General features: G+C 47.4%; 1 protein-coding gene and 1 long non-coding RNA gene across 2 annotated transcripts in view; both read right to left on the bottom strand.

The window, feature by feature from the left end:
• The window catches only part of dchs2 (dachsous cadherin-related 2), a 28,185-nt gene that overhangs the window by 4,670 nt on the left and 5,099 nt on the right, over positions 1-18,416 (bottom strand). The window contains exons 2-20 of the mRNA XM_062530823.1: positions 17,609-17,800; positions 17,129-17,360; positions 14,402-14,638; positions 11,710-12,741; positions 11,238-11,425; positions 10,907-11,006; positions 10,632-10,783; positions 9,632-10,466; positions 9,133-9,372; positions 7,139-7,273; positions 5,488-5,700; positions 4,682-5,316; positions 4,402-4,591; positions 4,092-4,205; positions 2,877-3,088; positions 2,375-2,526; positions 1,780-1,910; positions 1,126-1,412; positions 613-754 (exon numbers count right to left, since the gene is read on the bottom strand). Of these exons, the coding sequence (XP_062386807.1) occupies positions 613-754; positions 1,126-1,412; positions 1,780-1,910; positions 2,375-2,526; positions 2,877-3,088; positions 4,092-4,205; positions 4,402-4,591; positions 4,682-5,316; positions 5,488-5,700; positions 7,139-7,273; positions 9,133-9,372; positions 9,632-10,466; positions 10,632-10,783; positions 10,907-11,006; positions 11,238-11,425; positions 11,710-12,741; positions 14,402-14,638; positions 17,129-17,360; positions 17,609-17,800 (5,419 nt within the window). The remainder of the gene's footprint in view (positions 1-612; positions 755-1,125; positions 1,413-1,779; positions 1,911-2,374; positions 2,527-2,876; positions 3,089-4,091; positions 4,206-4,401; positions 4,592-4,681; positions 5,317-5,487; positions 5,701-7,138; positions 7,274-9,132; positions 9,373-9,631; positions 10,467-10,631; positions 10,784-10,906; positions 11,007-11,237; positions 11,426-11,709; positions 12,742-14,401; positions 14,639-17,128; positions 17,361-17,608; positions 17,801-18,416) is intronic.
• On the bottom strand, positions 10,756-11,293 carry LOC134100512 (uncharacterized). The gene is made up of 3 exons (XR_009941283.1): positions 11,238-11,293; positions 10,907-11,006; positions 10,756-10,783 (listed from the first exon to the last, which is right to left on the bottom strand). It is a non-coding gene; the product is annotated as an uncharacterized LOC134100512 (long non-coding RNA).

Raw genomic sequence — 18,416 nt, 5'->3', positions numbered from 1 at the left:
TCGCGCTGCTGGCTACCGCTGGTTTTAAAAATGAATATGCATTATGTCTTTGAGAGCCCGACAGAGCCGGGCATGGATTATCTTTTGGCCACTCGCCTTGGCACGGGCAACTCGTCTGACGGCCGAGGCCAGAGCAAATACGGGGAAATCAAAGAAGAGTAACAAGAGAAGCGCTCAGCGAGAGGGGCTTCAGATGTGAACCTTGGAAGGCCCTTTGCAATTACTTTTTCACTTTCTGCTGAAAAGGCTGAGTGTTTGGTGCCGGTGTAGTGACAACAACTGTACGATATATCAAAGCTGTCCACTGGTGGGATCACCATAATTTCTCAAGACGCAAGCCAAAGAGGTTTCTCTGTTACAGACAGAGGTGTATATTTCAAGGTTGCTAATGACTGATTCAAACAAAGAATATGAGTCCAGGGATATGTTCCTTATAAAAGGTTTCTTCACATCCATATGCATATACACATATTTCAATTTCGCACATAAGTAAAATAAATGATGTATATCTCTTTACAAATGAAACAAAAATACCATGGATTACTAAAACACTATAGAATGTTCTATTTTCTTCATTTACATTAAAACAATGAAGGAAACTTGAATCATTACCAGTTTGAGCGTCTATGTAGAAGCCTTTCAGAGGAGAAGAGAGAAGTCTGTAGGAAATCTTTCCATTGAGACCAGAGTCTCTGTCTGTGGCAGACACCGCCAGGACAAACGTGTCAGAGGATGTCAGTTCTGGCAACGTCACCTATAAATGACCAGCCAAAGCAAGAAGCTTCAAATCAAAAACTGAAGACATTGCCGAATGTGGTTAAATTTTTCATTACACTGACATTTAAGAATCCTGTGGTAAAACAGCTCTTATCCTCATACCACTTAGATAGTTGAGTGTTACTTTTCAGGCTAGTTTCAAGAATTAAAACAGATACAAACATTATGGCCTCTACATCATAATTCATAAAATTAGTTATATTTCTATTCAAAAATAATATTAGCATTTACTTCATAATATTTGACTTAACAAATAAGGCCAGTTCTACTGCACACACTTCACAAACCCAGATCCATTCACGCATCCATTCATTCAGTTTGGTCCACACACCATGTCTCTGACTCTACCTGATAGGACTCCTGGGGAAAAACGGGAGTGTTGTCGTTGACGTCTAGCACGTGAACATGCACGTCTGCCTCTGTCTGGTGGACGGAGTCCGAGGCCTGCACCCTCAGGACGTACTCAGTGACCTCCTCGTGGTCCAGACTGCCAGTTACACTTATGACCCCAGTGTAGCGGTCAATGGCAAAGCTCCCATTGGTTGCAATGTCTCCCAAAAAGCGGTAAGTCACAGTGGAGCTGAGGTCGACGTCGTTGGCAGTGACCTGGGTCACAACTGAGCCTGGGGGCACATCTGATGGGACACACAACAAAACAAATCAGTAACTCATACACAAAGTCTCTCAGGTGATGGATTTTACAGTGAATTGAAATGATCATTAGTAAAGTTTCATAGCTATTTATTGCTGGTAGATTCTTTATCTTAAGTGCATACTGGGACATTGGCCAAACATGAGCAACAAAAAACCCAACTGGATTTAAAATTATGCTTTGATCAAGGAGATCAGAGGTAAAGATTTTATGGTCATTATGAGAATGAACACCTGGCATCAATAACGACACAATTGCATTCAAATATAGTAGACGTTACATAATGCCGCCACAGTCAATCATATCAGGCCTATAACTGCCGATGTAGAGACTGATGCATGGTATCTCACTCTCAGCGATCACCACTGGCTCCATGGGTGGGATGGCAGGGCTGTTGTCGTTCACGTCCACCACCTGAACCCTGACGGTGCTGGTGCCCGTGAGAGGGGGGCTGCCACGGTCCACTGCCCGCAGCACCAACCTGCAGTCCACACACACACACACACACACAGTCACCACAGGCCTTGCTGCAAAAGAGCCCAGAGAGATGGCCTGCCAACATGGTCAGACCGGGCAGACGACAGAGGCCCCGCTGGATGGCTTGCGCTCAAACTCACACAAGCCTTTTACAAGGCCCCTTATGCACAAGTCTGCCGATCAATAGTGAAGTGGCACTACACACCAACAATGCTGATTAAAATACAAAAGCACCATCTTTATAAGCCATAGGATTTGGGTGTCATTTTCTTCTGCTGACTCATAACCAAAACTAAGATCAAAAGATTTGAGGCTTAATGAGCAGAGGTAGATGGCAATCCATTTGGACGGCTTATGGATTTGCTGGTCTGACATGACATGTATAAAAGCAGAGTGACATGGAAAAAAAGACTGTAAGGTTTCCAGCTCCTTAACAATGTGGTTTGTTGGGATGAAGGTTAGGCATACTTGTAAGATGAGACGATTTCCCGGTCCAGGACTGTGTTAGTGGCCAGAATTCCCCTCATTGAGTCAATGATGAACGCGTCGTTGTGGTTTCCGGACACGATGGAGTAGTCAAGCTGCCCGTTCACACCGCTATCAGCATCAGTGGCAAATGCCTAGAACAGATGGCAGAGTGCAATGGAACAGCCTGCATCACATGCATTCTTCTATGTGTCTTCACATATCATCTCTCTCAGGTTGGACAAGGACCAGGCACATGACTTACTACAATACACATCTTTAAAATGCCAGCCCTAGACAGCTTTGGTCTCATTCTTAATCATAGTCTTGGTTCTATTCAAGAAGGGTTAATTCAGCTCTGAATTGATCACTATGACGAAATACAGTGCAGACAGAGGGCACGTTTCAGACAGCTCCATGTACTGTAAACGCCTTATTTCAATCCAACGGAGTATAACCCTGGACACTACACATTTGGACAGGAGTTAACGATCACTGTTCTTACCTGCATGACATATGTGTTATGTATTTGTCCTTCCCAGACTGCCGTTCTGTAATATGCCTGTTTAAAGGTAGGCGTGTTGTCGTTCACATCCTGGAGATTGACAGTCACCCGCGCATAGGTGGTCTGCTGGCCATTTTCTGCCAACACCACCAGATGAACTCTCTTATTGCTCTCATAGTCAAGGCAGCTCTGGGCCCTCACTGTTATATCCCCTGCAATAAGAACATTCTTAATGAAATCAGTCCATTTACCACCACTTTTTTGAGTGAGACAGCTCACTGATGCCTTACAAATAGCCAAGATTTTTCTTTAGCCAGCCTTTGATATCTCAGGATAAGAGTTTTTGAACGCTCCCAAACCTGAAACCATATTTAAGCAAATTGCCCAATTTTGGTTTAGTTTCCCATTTGTTCTGTCTGACTGCACTCTTCCAAACTACTATAATGTTACATAAATCCCACAAAAGATGGTCAAATAATAAAAGATTCTGGGGTGGGAATGTCCTGGAGGATTGTATGGAAAGCTTGGTTTATATTTAGATCACAACCTATCAGTGCAATGTCTGAATTTAGGCAAGGTAAGTTAACATTAAACATTGAATTTTTTTGCTTGTTGGTCACCATAAAAAAAAAACGAAAACAAAGCAAAACAGTTATTAAAAACAGTTTTTTCCCAGCAGGGGAATTCCAGATGTTTACGGCAAAAGAGTGCATTCACATATGGCTTATCGAAAAAAAAACAGCAGAGAAAGGTCCAAGTTGGCGAGGGCCTGCCGCGTTTGCGGGAGAATAATACTCCTCAAAACTCAAAGCTCTCAAAGATGGCAGCTGGACCGGCTGACAGTGACCTCTCACTGTCACAGGCTGCGGCTTTTAAGATGCCTGGAACGCTAGCCATCCAAGGGGATTTGGTTGGGCTTACTATGCTAATTACTAGTGAAGGAAAAAATGCCTTTTTGGGAAAGTGATCTGAAGGATGGTTAAGTCCTGCTATTACCCCACAACAGAGCATGGAAATGGCGGGTGGATGTTTGGGGCGTTTGGTATGTTTCTGGCGTAGAGACAGATTACTATGAGTGAGTGCAAGTGAGGTTTCCAGGGTAGCGACAGACAGGCAGAGAGAGAGAGAGAGAGAGAGAGAGAGAAAGAGAGAAAGAGAGAAAGAGAGAGAGAGGGGTGGGGGGGCTGGTAGGACTTTTAGTAGTGCTCTTCTTACCTGTGAGAGGGTTTATGGTGAAGGCCTCATTCTCATTGCCATTGAAGATGCTGTAGATTATGGCCCCTCCATCTGTTGTCTGGTCATGGGCCACCACATTTGCCACCCAGGAACCTGAACAACATAACACACCAACCCAGATCACTACAGTTCAGCCAAAGATCCTTAATTACTCTTCACTGTGATCCTTGAAGCTCCGCTTCAACCCTCTCTGGTTCAATAGCAATTAACACATTATTACTTCACAGCTAGATCCAGTGATTCTGCATGATTCTGCTTCTGTGTCATGGAAAACAGCAGTGAGTATTACCAGTCCCGCTGTTCTCCGGAATGGCCACCTCGTAGAGCTGCTCGGTGAAGCGCAGCCCCTCGTCCTCCCCGTTGAGCTGCAGCAGCACCAGGCAGGTGGAGGTGAGCGGCGGCTGGCCCTGATCTGAGGCCTGCACGCGCAGCACCCGCGTCCCAGAAGCACCCTCGGGGAGCGGGCTCATCAGCCGCACCTCCCCAGACGTCCGCCCAATCTCAAACACTCCTCCTCCTCCTGCTCCTCCTCCTCCTCCTCCTCCTCCTCCATCGCCACCGTCGTCCACTTCGCCTCCGTCCGTCAGGCTGAACAGCACCGTGCCGTTGGCGCCCTGGTCGGGGTCCTCGGCCACCACCACCGCCACGGTCTTCCCCTTGGCCGTCGCCGCTGTCACAGACCCGCGGACGGGCTGGCCCAGGCAGGCGGGCGGGTTGTCGTTGACGTCCTCCACCTGCACCGTCACCATGGCGACCGAGCTGCGGGGCCCCTGCGGGCAGCCGTCGGAGGCCACGGCGCGGAAGCTGTACTGCGAGCGCGTCTCGCGGTCCAGCGGCCGGCTGGTGCGCACCACCCCGGTGGACGGCTCCACGGAGAAGGCGCCCAGTGAGTCCTCGGCCAGCGAGAAGGTGACCTCGCCGCTGGGGCCCAGGTCGGGGTCGCGCGCGCTCAGCCGGAGCACCTCGGAGCCCACGGGGAGAGCCTCGCTGATGGTGGCGCGGTAGCTCTTGCGGGTGAAGGCCGGGCTGTGGTCGTTCTCGTCCAGCAGCGTGATGTGGAGCTGGGAGGTGGAGCTCCGCGGCGCCGGCCCCTGGTCTGTGGCGGTGATGAGCAGGGTGTAGTTGTCACGCTCCTCCCGGTCCAGAGGCTGAGTCACGCTCAGCGCCCCCGTAGAGGGATCGATCACAAAACGACCAGCTTCATCTACAGGACACATGGAAAGCAACGTTACGGATAAATCACAAAAGAGAAAGAATAACCAAGGCTACAGAGAAAGCAAAAACATACAGAGATGAATAAACAGTGGCAAAGAGTATAAATATGATAGTACTATGAAATGATTTAGTCTTTCAAATGCGTATGTGAGCCACCCACCATCTCCCAGCGAGTATGTGATGGTGCTGTTGGGGCCGCTGTCTGGGTCGGAGGCCTGGGCGCGGTGCACCACTCCGGGGGGGAGGTTCTCTGGAAGGCTGATGTGCACCGAGGGCTGCATGAACTCCGGCGCGTTGTCGTTCTCATCCTGAACGGAGCAGAAGATGGTGGTCGTGCCCGACAGAGAGTGAAGCCCGCTGTCCCGTCCGTGGACTGTGAGCCGGCAGCAGTGGAACAGACACAGAAGGCAAGAGAGACCGTTGGGTGCGTTTCCTTACGGGAAATCTATTACGATTTCAGTATCTAGATGCCATACATAATCACATCTCTGGGATAGCAGCTTGAAAGTGTGCCAGGTATCACAACTGAAACGCTATCAAAGTGAAATCTTCATAAACATAAACCAATTTGAATACGCTGGCACAGATTAAAGTTGCAATGTGCTGAGTGAGAGATCAATGAAACAGAGCCCATAATTGCAAACAGAATCAAATCAATACTTTACTGATTTCTTTGTTGGTATTATGCAAGTGTTACTGTGGTGCGAGAACTTCAAACAGAACTCCGACAGATGGGACCTCATCAGACTCCTGCTTCCTGTACCCTCCCCCTATCAGCTGAAAACGAGTCCGACACTTGTTCAGGCACTTAATAAGCTAATCCATCATCCAATAACTCTTGCCAGACATAAAATCGCATCAAGATTTCCAGTTATTGTAGTCTGTCATTAGCTGTAATTGTTCTCGTCATTCTAGACAGCGCAAACATTGTCATCTGTTACATCTGAAAGCATTTAATAATGTGCACTCAATACAAATGCATGCTTTAGACATAAACTTTTCAGGAGGAAAATGGAAATGTTTTAATATACTGGCTCGGTCTACGTCGTAAAAAAAATATTTCAGTGGTCCAGCGGAACACACAAACATCTCTGACGGCTCTTAAAAGAGGCTGATCCATAAATCTGGCCAGTCAATAGGGCTGCAGTCAGAGAGTGTATCAGCCCTGTAGTATTTATTGCCCTGCGTTGCATGGCAGGACTGCTGAAAAATCTGCAATCTGCTTTACAGAGCCAGACGCTGAAACCAGATGTGAGAGGGCAAAAGAGTGACCTCAAAGAGCGAGCGAGCGAGAGAGAGAGTCAAGAGTAATTCAAGTCTACTTGAATGAATTTGTGCGCATGAGCATGTGTGTGTGTGTGTGTGCGTGTGCGTGTGCGTGTGCGTGTGCGTGTGTGTGTGTGTGTGTGCGCACGCGCCTGTGTATGTAGACTTTTGGATGAGTTTCTTGGAATTGGTGTCTTGGAATGCTAAATTTGAAATTTACAAAACAAAGCTCTAAATGTCCTACATTCCATACTATTTCAAATGACTTTGACAGCATCAATCAAAGCACAGGAAGCTCACGTTCACTGACACAGTGAAGTGTTCGCAAGTCTCCTTTAGCTGTGGACTACATGGTTTTCCACACAATAGCCAAATGCACTCACCTGTCAGGGTGAAGGTCTGATGTATGTGTGTGTGTGTGTGTGTGTGTGTACTGTGTATGTGTGTGTGTGTGTGTGTGTGTGTGAGAGAGAATGCGTGTGTGTGTTCATGAGTGTGTGAGTGTGTGTGTATGTATGTGTGTGTGTGTGTGTGTGTGTACTCACCTCTCAGGGTGAAAGTCTGATAGAGCTCACGGTCGAGTTGTGCAGCAGTGCGGACCTCTCCTGTGTGAGAGTTAATGCTGAAGAGGTTGTAGCCAGGGCCAGGCAGCAGGCTGTAGTAAATCGCAGCATTCTCAGCTGTGCAATATTCACACACACACACACACACACACACACACACACACACACACACACACACACACACACACACACACACACACACACACACACACACACACACACACACACACACACACACACACACACACACACACACACACACACAGGAGAAAGAGTTGACAAGTGGAAAATGGGAAGACCTGTTTAAATACTGATTTTCGGATGTGTTCAGATTTCTCATACGGCAAATCCATTCACACAGAGGGACAATAATCTCACAACAAATCATATCAGAATAGGTTTGAGCACAATGAATGAAGGAGGCCACTTTGTGAATGAATGAACAACAACTGGACACAAATGTTAGCTTCTCCACCCCAGCTTAAGGTGACATAAATATGCCCCATTCCAGCGGCTCCTTCTCCACACCTCATTAGGTCAAGGCCGTCTAGGAGCCCGTCCTACCCACCGCTTTTTTTCTTATCTCATCTGCAAATTGGAAACAGCGCTAAAGGGATAAATCAACCACAGATATGATCTGACATGTTTAACGAAAAAGACCGCAAAAACTCCTTTGGAGGAAAGCTACGGTACAAACCAGCCCGAATGAACTCAAACGCAAGCTCGCTCTCTCGCTCTCGCTCTCCTTCGTCTGAGAACGGATACACGCGCACGCCCTGCCAAGTAAGTCTCTACAAAAATATACAATGCTATCTCATTCTGATTCATAATCAAATTCCTATACATCATTAATATAAATGGGGGTAACAAACACATTGCTCTGCCGCTCGCCCTCATAAGGTTTCCTCCAACTGGAGCCTCACATTCGCTTTCCAGAGTCCCAGGCCAAGGAATTCTGCTGCGCGTCTGACAGACGAGTACAATGCACAAGAAAAACCTTTCAAATGACAGGGCTGTTCGGAGCGGAAAATCCTGGACCCAATGTCAGCATGGGAGCAGCTTCAGTGGACATCTATGTCAAATTCAAAATGAACGGCCTACGACTCTGTCAGGAGATGGGCTCAAAAAAAAGGAAAAAAAAAAAACAGCATTATTAGCACAGATGGTTCTGGTTATGGAATCATCGCAAGAGCTTACAAAGGAGAGCGCTTGATTGCTGTTCTTGGACAATTCACACTCAAAGAATGTCAGGCTCACCAGCGGAGAGGGACACCGATACACTGGCAGAGGAATTTCCACACGAGGGTTGAGGAATCGTCAATATTTGGACAGGCACAGAGATTGGGCGAGAGGCGTGCAGCGTGTGAAAACGAGCGCGCCGGTGTGTTGATTTACCTATGTAATTAAGGTCAACAGAGCCTAATTCGGCTCAATGTAAGGGGCAATGTGAAATACTGTAAGGCAAATAAACATTACGCCACTAAACGGGAATGGCCTATGTGGTTCTCCACTCAAAAAAAGCATTTGGGGAATATTTCACGAAAACCTTGACCTGCAGTTCCTACACCAGAGCCACAGTCAGGTTTTATTGCCTAGATAGCAGCAGCCGCAGTGAAAACAATTACTGGCTGACTCATCCTGATCTTAGCATTCCACAGGTCCTTCTCATTGATCTGTGGAGCTAACAGAACATAATGGTATAAGCGGCGCATTTAAGAGAAACGGTCATCAGCGGTCATTAACAGTAATTAACAGACAAATAAACACAACAGACCAATAAGATTTCAGATTTTGAGTTTGATTTTGTGCGCATCACAAACAGTATAATTCAGGAAGCCTATGACTGTCCTTTACCCAGATAGTAGCGCTCTGCTCCTCATAGCAAAAGCCCTCAAAATAAGTAAAAATAGTACTGCCATCTAGTGGCACAGATAACCACCCTCAGGTACAAACAGCAAGATAGCAACATTAGGTACCTGAGTCTCCATCATAGGCAGTCACAGTGATGACGTGTTCTCCAGGCGGTCGGTTCTCGGACACACAGGTGCGGTAGACGCTCTGCTGGAACTGGGGGGCCTGGTCGTTGACGTCCCCCACTGCCACAGTGAGGATTTGGGTGGAGGAGAGCGACGGGAGGCCGCCATCTGAGGCCACGATGCTCAGGGTGTGCACAGGCCTGCTCTCATAGTCCAGTGGGGAAGCCAGGTGAAGGAGGCCTGCAGACAGACAAGATCATTACACATCATACAGTTTGAATATCAAAAAACACTTTTCTACCAGGTATTTAAATACATAAAATGTGTACATATAATAAAGTTACTACACTCGCTTATACTTGGTGTTTGTGAGAGAGGAAATATGGCAGTTATCTTGGAACAGCCAGTGTGTGATGAATTCTGTTCTCCTCAGTTTACATGTACTTTACTATCATTATTATTATTATTATTATTATTATTATTATTAGGAGGTGCATACCTGTATTCTCCAGAGCAAACAGACCCTCTTCATTCCCAGACAGCAAGCTGTAGGTCACCTGTCCGTTTCTGCCCTCGTCCGTGTCCCTGGCGATAACATGATGCACCAAACTCCCCACCTGCGCGTCCTCCGGCACATGGATGGTGTCCGCGGACACAAACGCCGGGCTGTTGTCATTGACGTCCAGCAGGAACACCTGAGCAGTGATGGAGGCTTGCTTCTGATTGGCTGCCTTCTCTGGCTGGTCGCTGGCGGTCACCGTGACGACGTAGACGGGAGAGCGCTCGCGGTCCAGCGGCGCGGTGGTGGTGAGGACGCCGGTGGAGGGGTGGACCTGGAAAGGCAGCTCCCCGTCGCCGGACGAGGGGTCAAAGGTGAGGGAGTAGCGCAGGGCGCTGTAGCGCAGGCTCCCGTCTGCGTCCCGTGCGTTGAAGGCGTACACCGCCGTCCCCACGGCGACGTCCTCTTGCACTCCCAGCGTCAGGACGGCGTCGGCGCCCGGGAACCAGGGGGCGTGGTCGTTCACGTCGCGCACCGCCACCGCCACCAGCATGGAGGTGTTGACGGCGGGCAGCGCCTCCGCGCGCACCGACAGGCTGTAGCGCTGCGCCGCCTCGTAGTCCAGCGGCTGCGCCACGTACAGGTCGCCCGACGACGCGTCCACGCCAAAGTGCAGGCTGCCGTCGCCCTCGGCGATGGAGTAGCGCACCTGCCCGGCGGGAGCCCTGGGCAGCCCCAGGGAGCCAATCACGGTGCCCAGCTTGGCATTCTCTCGCACCGAGAAGTGCTTGATGCTGGACTCGGAACGGGTCTTCGCTCTCCCGATGTTGAGAATCTGAGAAGGTCCAAAGTAAAGTAACTTCATCATGACGACAACATTTGAGCCAAGAGCCTCAAATCTAAAATCACAGATTTTTTATTATATAAACATACAGTATATTTTTATGAGTATTTCAGTGTCCATGATCAGCATGTGCGGCACCATGGCCAGTGTCTGTACCTGCAGGTGGACTACAGCTCTCTCCTCCAGGGGGCTGGGGCCGCAGTCTCTGGCCAGCACGGTCAGCGTGTAGTGCGTCTGCGGACTCTGGGAGAACGGACTGCGTGTCCTAATGTCTCCGCTGCGCTGGTCGATCTCAAAGTGGTCCAGGTCTGCAAACCCACACAGCTCACTGGTCAGTAAACCCTCTCGGTCAGACCGAATGGAACAACAGCATCTCAGTATCAGCCATCTCCTTGGCTGTTTAATGAGCAATTTGTGTTAAATGCAAGTACCTGTTTCCAGAGAGAACTTGACCGTTCCGTTTTCCCCTGCATCCAGGTCCTTAGCAAACATGCTGGTGATCACTGAGCCCACTGGTAAACCCGCCCACACCTGTGAGAGGGAGGAGAATTCATCTCAGCTATTTAGATTCATCTTCTCTCATATGACAACAGAGATCACTGATTCGCATTACTATGAAATAGCAAAATGAAAAGTGGTGACTACCTATCCAAATATAAACTATGAAGGTATTGTATCTAATAAAACTACTATCTAACTGCACTATTTAAATACACAGAGCGTCAGCCTACAGGTAAAACACAAAGGGTTGATTTGAAGGACCTGTAAATTGAGCTCTTTGCCAGTAGGGAGGTGTGTGAACTGAGGAGGGTTGTCATTGACGTCTGTCACCAGGATGTGGACGGTGGCTGTAGCGTTGAGGCGCGGGTGTCCTTGATCCGTCACCATCACCTTCAGAGTGTGCTGGCTCTGCTGCTCTCGGTCCAAAGCCACCCAGTTTATGATCTCACCTACGGCAGCAGAGACGGAGGGAAAGAAAGAAAGAAAGAAAGAAAGAAAGAAAGAAAGAGAGAGAGAGAGCGAGAAAGAGAGAGAGATGATTGGGAGAGGAAAGAACATATGGTCTCAGGGCAGCTTGAGGAGAAAGCGGTACTAGTGCTAGTTCTTAGGATGTTCATTTAGCACATTCTTGTAGTCTTTGTTTCACAAATACTAATATAAGACAATGATATTTTCATCCCGTAACTATGTGGTTTATGACGGTAACAAAGTGAGACTTGTCACTGAGTGAGACCTGTTTTGGAGTTGATGCGGAAGTGTTTCCCGTCTGACAGCAGGATGTAGGACAGCTGAGCGTTCTTTCCCGAGTCTCTGTCCGTTGCCTTCACCGTTCCGATCAGACCCAGAGGAGCGGGCCCCTCCTGCATGGTGAAAAAGTAGTCCGCCCGGCTAAAAACCGGAGCGTTGTCGTTCTCGTCCAGCACCATGACGACCACCGTAGCCACGGCGCTGACCTCCGACTCCCCGTCGCTCGCCAAGGCCCGAACGCGGAAGCGGTACACGGGCGTGACCTCGTAGTCCAGGCAGTCGGAGAGGAACATCCAGCCGCTCTCCGGGTGAATGAGGAAAGGAGGCGTGTCGGAGAGGGACTCCAGGGTGTAGGTCAGGCTGGGGCCAGCAGGGGTCGAGGCAGCGCGGCCCTGGGCACTCAGGTGTGCGCGCACCTGGATGACCCGCGTGTCCCTCTGGGCGTTCTCCCTGATCTCCACCTGGTACACCAGCGTCTCAAAGGCCAAGGCGTCCTCGGCGGCCGAGGACCGATCGACCTCCACGGTCAGAGTGAAGCGGGAGGACAGCGCCGGCGAGCCCTCGTCCTCGGCCAGGATCTCCAGCGTGTGCGCGGCCGGCTTCTCGTGCGCGAGGCTGGCGTTGAGCCACAGCGTGCCCAGCACGGGGTCGACGGAGAAGAGCTTCTCCCCGGAGAGCAGGGAGTACCGGATCCTGCCGTTGGCGCCGCTGTCGCCGTCGTGAGCGTGCGCGATGAAGAGCAGCGTGCCGGGCGGCGTGTTCTGGGAGACGGCGATGGCGTCGGAGGGCCGCGGGAACGCGGGGGGGTTGTCGTTGACGTCGGTGATGCTGACGTTGACCTGGGTGCTGCTGTACATGGGCGAGGCGCCGCTGTGGGACTGGATGATGAGGAGGGCGTAGGGGAGCGTCTCGTGGTCCAGCGGCTGCCGGGTGCTGATGACGCCGCTCTGAGCGTCCACGGAGAACAGCCCCTGGGGGTCGCCAGAGGAGATCCTGTACGACAGGGACTCCACAGAATCTGGAAATGTACACATACACACGATGAGTCTCCACAAGGCGCTCATGATGATCAGTATTTCCAGACTACTGATGACAGTGTTGTTATCCAATACTTCTACTCTATTAGTGTCAGCATGGAGAAGCGCTTATGAATGCACTTGACCCCTACATGAACTCCAGTCACATCCTACTCTTAATCCATAGGGTTTAATATGACGTTGGTCCACCCTTTGCACCTACAACAGCTTCAACTCTTCTGGGAAAGCTTTCCACAGGGTGGTAGATATGTGGACAACAAACAGAATGAGAATAGTACACTATGGGAGAATATAACATAAGAAACATCAAATCCAAGTCTTGGCCCTCCTAATCCATTTGTTTTGGTGCTTGTGTACTAACTACACTTAGGGGCTCAGCATGGCTTGGGTGATTAGGACCCTGCCCCCCTTAACCACATGTGCATACACACATACGCACACACACACACACACACACACACACACAAGGAAAGGAGGCCCCTTCTTGATGTGTGAGGGATTTAACTGTTAATCATCATGACAACCTCAGTTGACTGTCTACTGCCTAAGAGACACCACCAATATAAGACTCTAAGGTAGCAAGCTCCTGTAAATCTGTAACTGCCATCTTTTGACTAATGTTTCATTCAGTTCCAACTAAGAGTTGTTATGAATTTTATTTCAAGAAAATCCTCTATTTTTATTTTTTTTTATCTTTATCACAAAGAAATCCTCTCTTAACATTTATACAATCAAGTGAACTAATAAATCAAATGAAAATGTCAGTAGCCTTTGTTTTCTTGACGGCCCTTATCTCTTTATGGCCACGTAAGCAACTGTCAAAGTCCCTCTTAGGGGATAGATATGGTCCGTGCCAATGGAAAATCTGTTAATTGTCTTTTGCACGTACTTAACTCCCAAGACACAAACAAATAAAAATAGCACAATGTGGCAAGGATTGTAGACTAAAGACTAATTGTTTACTACTAGACACATAATGCTGTTTTTTAATATACTTCCAAATGTATTTAAGCAGCTCTGTCATTTTTGGCATGCCAAGCTTGCTCAGAGTAGACAACAACTTGTCAGCCAAGTGGAGCAAACTAATCTCCTTTGTTAGACCTGTTAGGCACGGTGACTGGCATCAAGCCTGACTTCACTGCTGCAACCTCTACAATCTTAGCCCTTAGTATCTTGAATTATAAAAACAAACAAACATCAAGTGTTTTTTCATAGTTTTCCCTATTCTGTCTTCAACTGGCACAATTGCCCATAACCCCTGTAGCCAATATGTGAAACACAGAGCTTTTTTTACTACAAAAAGGCTGGGCCATAGCCTACTGTATGCATTAATAGCTGCCAGAAAATACACATCCATAAAATGCAGGACACTCTCCTTCATGATCTAGGCCAATAAGCTCAAAACACTCAATGGGCTGACATTGAATCATACTACAGCCAATTTACAGTATTATATTATGTAATAAAGGCCATTTGTTTACATTAGCAAAATACAACATTTTGATAAATCAATGTTTCAATATATAATCGTACAATACATTATGTATTGATATATTTTACAGGGGAATACATCCAGTTGTCCATCTCCCTGTATTCAGACAGGCGTATCCGTTAGCCCAGACTGTGTCCTGAGGTACTCACTAGTAGGGTTAAGGGCTTCAACCATGCCCACGGTGGTGCCCATGGGCGCATCCTCGGCCACAGAGAAGACGTAGTGGGACCTCTGGAACATGGCAGGAGCCTGGTCACTGTGGAGGATGTGGACGGTAACGTTGGCAGGCTGAGCAGACGTCTGGCCCTCACCATCCTGCGCGGAGATGGAGAACTTGACACTGGCACTGCCCAGGTGGCTCAGAGCGGAGGTCAAGTACACAGCACCTACACATGGACACAGAGACACATACACCAACACTGGTCACTGGTACTGCGTAGCAATAGTGTACATGTACAGCCTTCTAAGCTTATGAAGATGCAACAACAAACACAGACAGGCAGACAGACAGAGAGAAAGACCTTCATACTGATATGGTATTAATACGGTATATACGCACTAAAAATACCCCAAAAAGTGTATAGTCATAGAACAGTTCGAAGGAGTCATACAGCCTACATGACATAATTATAGTAGCAATAGAGTAAATCATTTGAACAGACAATAGCAAATCATCACAATAGCACCAACCATAAACTAATGCAAACTGTGAATGAATTAGCTGGATATAAGGTAAACTGATTAGTCTTTTTTTTTTAAATGTATGCTTTAGTCGCGTTGCCTTTACTATGTATGACAGGACAGTGAAGAGACTGACAGGAAGTGAGTGGGAGAAAAAGATGGGATGGGATCAGGAAATGACCCGAGACAGAACCTGGGTTCCTGTACGTGGACTGACTTGAATATGGCGTGGGCCCTGTAGCCAGTTGCATCACTGTGCAACTAACAAGCCATACATTCCCATTATTTCATGATCAGACCAGATTTTTGTTTGTAAAGAAACAGGCAGAAAAACGTTTCTTTCCTATTTAAATACACATACATTGTGGACATCAAATCCTCCTTAAAAATCTATGGAACTGAGTTAATTACTGATTCAAATTAAAATTGGTAATTGGCTATCATTTTTGTCTTCTCTCAGCACTTCTGAAAATCTGACAGAAAAGTGTATGTTTCAACTTTAAGGTTCAAATGCACATGCACTGTGTATATCCCCAGGTCCAGAACACCATAAATGGTGTGTGTGAAAGATACTGTGGGTCTGTAGGAATTCAGTCTGACTGTTTGACAATTACAAAGCCATTTGGAAACAGATGGCAGGGGCTTGTAAATTTCTCACCTAAATTTACCCCTAAATCTCACAGATTTTGAGTTCCACTGGTTCCACTGGTGTGTCTCATAAGAGCATACAACAGATGGCTGATGGTGATAAATAATATTTGCATACAAAACTAATACAAATACTGGTGTTTTTGACTGTGTGCACATCTATATTTGGGCATCCATCAAAATAACCAATAAAATGTATGTCTAGCAGCAAACTTGGGCAAATAAGACAAAATTGTTGCTGAACTACAATATTCCTACAAACTTCAAGAAATAATGCTAGATTCTTAAAAAAAAAAAAAAAAACATGTAACACATTCATATTTTAAAGCAAAACATACATGTTGACTTAATTATCAATAATGCTAACTATTTTAACATACATAAGTACAGATACAGCTACATTTAAGCGTTAACTAATATATTCTCCACACTACACACACTCAGGATTTTCAAACGTGTCCTATTGAATGTAAACGGCATGGGCCATGTCCGACTCCGTAGCTGTGTGCATTGAGTCTATCGCTCTGGCAGGATGAGGTGGAGGTGTTCGGAGTGGGCGGGGGTGGGTGAGGGGTGGGATAAGGGGCACTGCCGTAAGTCTGATGGACTCCTGCTGGGGGATGAGCAGAATGATTATGGTCCTACAGGAAGCTTACACATTACCGTGTGTGTGTGTGTGTGCGTGCCGTGCGTATGTGTGTGTGTGAGAGTGTGTGTGTGTGCGCACGCCAGGTGGTGTGTGAGAGTCTTTATGAGCGTGAGTGACTTTACTACTGTTTTTCAAATGAGTCACCCAATTAAGAGAGACGATCTGATCACATTCCCTTGCACGTGACTCCAAACAATGACTGCAAATAGAAGGCTAAACTGGAGGATGAAACAGGATAGGACACTGGAGGAGTGAGTGGACAGTCTTCTGCATTATACGCATAATCGAGCTGTGTCAGGCAGCGACTATTTACATAGGCACCATCAGCTTAACAGAATAGGTCAGAATTATGTTTGATTAGCTAGATACAGTCAGGCCATATCTAATCAGAGGAGAACACACCACAGACTGTGCACTCTGTCTCACATGGACAGCACAATTAGTCCGATCGCGTCCCTTAATAGTTTGAGAGTGGAGAATGAGGGTGAGGGGATTTACCAAACGCCAACTGACACCAGTCATGGTGGGGACTGGGCCCTCTCACTAAAGCTCCTGTGCAAACGCTAAGTGCTACAGACTAAGCTTCAGTCATGACTAGCACATATCCACTGAAGGTAACGTATAGGGTCATTTATGAAAGGCCACTGGATCAAACCTTTTACGTTCTTTTACACTTCTTTTTTGTTATGTACACATGCTGTTGTGATGGGATAGGAAGTCTGAAGATCAATGTTCATATTAAAAGCTTCTCTGCTGTTCATTCTGCAACGAGAGTGATCTTTGGTGCATATTCTATTAATTATAACATACAGTAATGTACCCCCTGCGGTTCAACTGAAACTCAAGAATCAAGGCCGATGGCGGTGAGGCCGTCTCGTGAAGGTGCTCTCCTGCTCACCTGATGCAGCGTCCACGGAGAAGAGAGAGGAGGAGTCTCCAGCCTGAAGCTCGTAGGTGACTTGCCCGTAGCGCCCGGAGTCCCGGTCCGTGGCAATGACATTGAGGATCTCTGTGTCGGGCTGAGTGTGTCCGCTGATGCTCGTGACGTAGCTCTCAGGGTTAAACACGGGTGCGTTATCATTCAGGTCCTCCACCCCAATATGGACATATGCCTGCGCACTCAGACCACCCTGCTCAATAGAACACAGGCACCCATTAGTCCAGAGAGGGGCTATCACAGGACTACCACACAGTCATTACATTAGATTACATTACATTACACTACATTTGGCTGATGCTTTATAACCAAAGGGACTTACAACATGGTAAAAACATTTGTAAGCTATTAAGAGCAATACTAACAACAATTTTACAACAATAAACAAGAACCACAGTAAGTACATAAATGAGGCGAGTCATCACGTCTCTCATGTTTCACCTGATCTTCAGCTTTGACCTGGAGGTCGTAGGTGACGAGCCCCGCATCACGGTCTATGTCCTGATCAACGCAGATCTCCCCCGTCACAGGGTTGATGTGGAACAGAGGCCGCTGGTCCTCCCTGTCAAAGCCGTCAGAGAGGGAGTATCGCACAACCCCAAACTCACTGCCATCTGCATCCACCGCAGTAACCTGCAAGATTCACAATAAAATATGCTGTATTTTTTCTAAGCTTGAAACTATCATGGATACAGTAATAAAACCTCTAAAAACAATCAAGCTTCAGTAACCAAAATAATGGGCAGGGCAATCCGCAACCAGAGCAGACAAACTGTCAATTGGAAATTGTGATATCTATACCTACCTATGCCATAACGTTGACCATTTCAGACATTTAAGGATAACAATGTCAAGACTACATGAATGTGATCTCTAACATTGTCCTTGATGTCTTTTGTTTGTTTTGCTGTAAGGTCTGCTTAGTTGATCATCCTATTAAGACCTTGGCTATTGTGTCTGCAGCACGTGAGCCAGTCCTGGTCCTTGACAGCCCAGGTGGACACCTTGAGTGAGGTCTACGGATTAGGACAGGTATTCTGTGTCCCTACCTCTGAAGTGATTCAGGGCACATCTGCCCTGAATTAGAGATTAAGATTAAGAGAGACCTTAAACAGAGCAAGGTGACAGGGAGGAATTACGAACCGAACAGATGTGCTTTGTTTAGTTACTCATGATGGCTACGATGCTGTTACTGAAGGGGCACTCAAGGCCAGAACATGTATACAGTATATGGCCCTAATTTGACAGG

Source organism: Sardina pilchardus, chromosome 2 (genome assembly GCF_963854185.1).
Source record: "Sardina pilchardus chromosome 2, fSarPil1.1, whole genome shotgun sequence".
Classification (NCBI taxonomy): Eukaryota; Metazoa; Chordata; class Actinopteri; order Clupeiformes; family Clupeidae; genus Sardina; species Sardina pilchardus.
Note: the sequence above shows the minus strand (reverse complement) of the source record. Positions and strands in the feature narration are given on the sequence as shown.